This window comes from Pseudoliparis swirei, chromosome 13, assembly GCF_029220125.1.
Source record: "Pseudoliparis swirei isolate HS2019 ecotype Mariana Trench chromosome 13, NWPU_hadal_v1, whole genome shotgun sequence".
NCBI lineage: Eukaryota > Metazoa > Chordata > Actinopteri > Perciformes > Liparidae > Pseudoliparis > Pseudoliparis swirei.
In genome coordinates this window covers 22,114,621-22,117,120 of record NC_079400.1, presented here as the reverse complement: position 1 = coordinate 22,117,120, position 2,500 = coordinate 22,114,621, and the positions used below count along the sequence as shown (strand labels likewise).

The following is a 2,500-nucleotide window of genomic DNA, read 5'->3' as shown; positions in this document are numbered from 1 at the left end:
GATGGGTTTGGGCTGATGACACGCCGTCGTCTGATTGGACGGCTCGCCCAGGAGGACGTCTCTGATCCCGTCCCAGAAGGGGTCGCCCTCCACTGCACCTGGGGGTCAGGGATTCAAACCCACAACCACAGAACCACAGGAGACAGGGGAACCACAGTGGAACCACAGTACCACAGGAGAACCACAGGAGGACCAAAGGAGGACTACAGGAGGACTACAGGAGGACCACAGGAGGACTACAGGAGAACCACAGGAGGACTACAGGAGAACCAAAGGAGAACCAAAGGAGGACCACAGGAGGACTACAGGAGAACCAAAGGAGGACTACAGGAGGACCCAAAGGAGGACCACAGGAGGACTACAGGAGAACCAAAGGAGGACTACAGGAGGACCAAAGGAGGGACACAGGAGGACCACAGGAGAACCAAGGAGGACTGGGAGGACCACAGGAGAACCAAAGGAGGACTACAGGAGGACTACAGGAGAACCAAAGGAGGACTACAGGAGGACCAAAGGAGAACCACAGGAGGACTACAGGAGGACCAAAGGAGGACCACAGGAGGACCACAGGAGGACTACAGGAGGACCACAGGAGGACTACAGGAGGACCACAGGAGGACCACAGGAGAACTACAGGAGGACCACAGGAGGACCAAAGGAGGACTACAGGAGGACTACAGGAGGACAGGAGGACCACAGGAGGAGGACCACAGGAGGACCCAAGGAGGGACTGGGAGGACCACAGGAGGACCACAGGAGGACTACAGGAGGACCACAGGAGGACCACAGGAGGACCAAAGGAGGACTACAGGAGGACCAAAGGAGAACCAAAGGAGGACTACAGGAGAACCAAAGGAGGACCACAGGAGGACTACAGGAGAACCAAAGGAGGACTACAGGAGGACCACAGGAGAACCAAAGGAGGACTACAGGAGGACTACAGGAGGACTACAGGAGAACCAAAGGAGGACTACAGGAGGACCAAAGGAGAACCAAAGGAGGACTACAGGAGGACCACAGGAGAACCACAGGAGAACCACAGGAGAACCAAAGGAGGACTACAGGAGGACGACAGGAGGACCACAGGAGGACTACAGGAGAACCACAGGAGGACTACAGGAGAACCAAAGGAGGACTACAGGAGGACCACAGGAGGACCACAGGAGGACTACAGGAGGACCACAGGAGGACCACAGGAGGACCACAGGAGAACTACAGGAGGACCACAGGAGGACCACAGGAGGACCACAGGAGGACTACAGGAGGACCACAGGAGGACTACAGGAGGACCACAGGAGGACCACAGGAGGACTACAGGAGGACCACAGGAGAACTACAGGAGGACCACGGGAGGACCACAGGAGGACCACCTTGAGTGAAGTTCAGTTCTCCTCCTCCATCTGTTGTTCCTGCAGCAAAGCTGTGACCCAGAGCTGGTTTACACGTCCTGACCTGAGACACATCAACCGACTAATCAATAATCAACCAATCAATAATCAACCAACCAATCAATAACCAATCAATAATCAACCAACCAATCAATCAACCAATCAATCAATAATCAACCATCCAATCAATAATCAACCAACCAATCAATAACCAATCAACCATCCAATCAATAATCAACCAACCAATCAATAATCAACCAACCAATCAATAATCAATCAATCAACCAGTCAAGAGAGTCAATGTCTGTGGGCAGATACACACAAATATATATAATTGTGTGTGTGTGTGCGTGCTGCTCACTGTGTGTGTGTGTGTGTGTGCTGCTCACTGTGTGTGTGTGTGTGTGCTGCTCACTGTGTGTGTGTGTGCGTGTGCTGCTCACTGTGTGTGTGTGTGCGTGTGCTGCTCACTGTGTGTGTGTGTGTGTGTGTGCGTGTGCTGCTCACTGTGTGTGTGTGTGTGCGTGTGCTGCTCACTGTGTGTGTGTGTGTGTGCGTGTGCTGCTCACTGCGTGTGTGTGTGTGTGTGTGTGCGTGTGCTGCTCACTGTGTGTGTGTGTGCGTGTGCTGCTCACTGTGTGTGTGTGTGCGTGCTGCTCACTGTGTGTGTGTGTGTGCTGCTCACTGTGTGTGTGTGTGCGTGTGCTGCTCACTGTGTGTGTGTGTGTGTGTGCGTGTGCTGCTCACTGCGTGTGTGTGTGTGTGTGTGTGTGTGCGTGTGCTGCTCACTGTGTGTGTGCGTGTGCTGCTCACTGTGTGTGTGTGTGTGTGTGCTGCTCACTGTGTGTGTGTGTGTGTGTGCGTGTGTGTGTGCGTGTGTGTGTGCGTGTGTATGTGTGTGCTGCTCACTGTGTATGTGTGTGCTGCTCACTGTGTGTGTGTGTGCTGCTCACTGTGTGTGTGTGTGCTGCTCACTGTGTGCGTGTGTGTGCTGCTCACTGTGTGTGTGCGTGTGCTGCTCACTGTGTGTGTGTGTGCTGCTCACTGTGTGTGCGTGCTGCTCACTGTGTGTGTGTGTGTGCTGCTCACTGTGTGTGTGTGTGTGCTGCTCA

General features: G+C 54.0%; 1 protein-coding gene across 2 annotated transcripts in view; it reads right to left on the bottom strand.

The window, feature by feature from the left end:
• asah2 (N-acylsphingosine amidohydrolase 2) overlaps positions 1–2,500 on the bottom strand; it is a 46,660-nt gene that overhangs the window by 6,840 nt on the left and 37,320 nt on the right. The window contains exons 11-12 of one of the 2 annotated variants that reach the window (XM_056429678.1): positions 1,371–1,470; positions 1–98 (exon numbers count right to left, since the gene is read on the bottom strand). The exon at positions 1–98 is cut by the window's left edge and continues 18 nt beyond it. In XM_056429678.1, the coding sequence (XP_056285653.1) occupies positions 1–98; positions 1,371–1,470 (198 nt within the window). The remainder of the gene's footprint in view (positions 99–1,370; positions 1,471–2,500) is intronic. The other variant, XM_056429679.1, reaches the window with a different exon arrangement.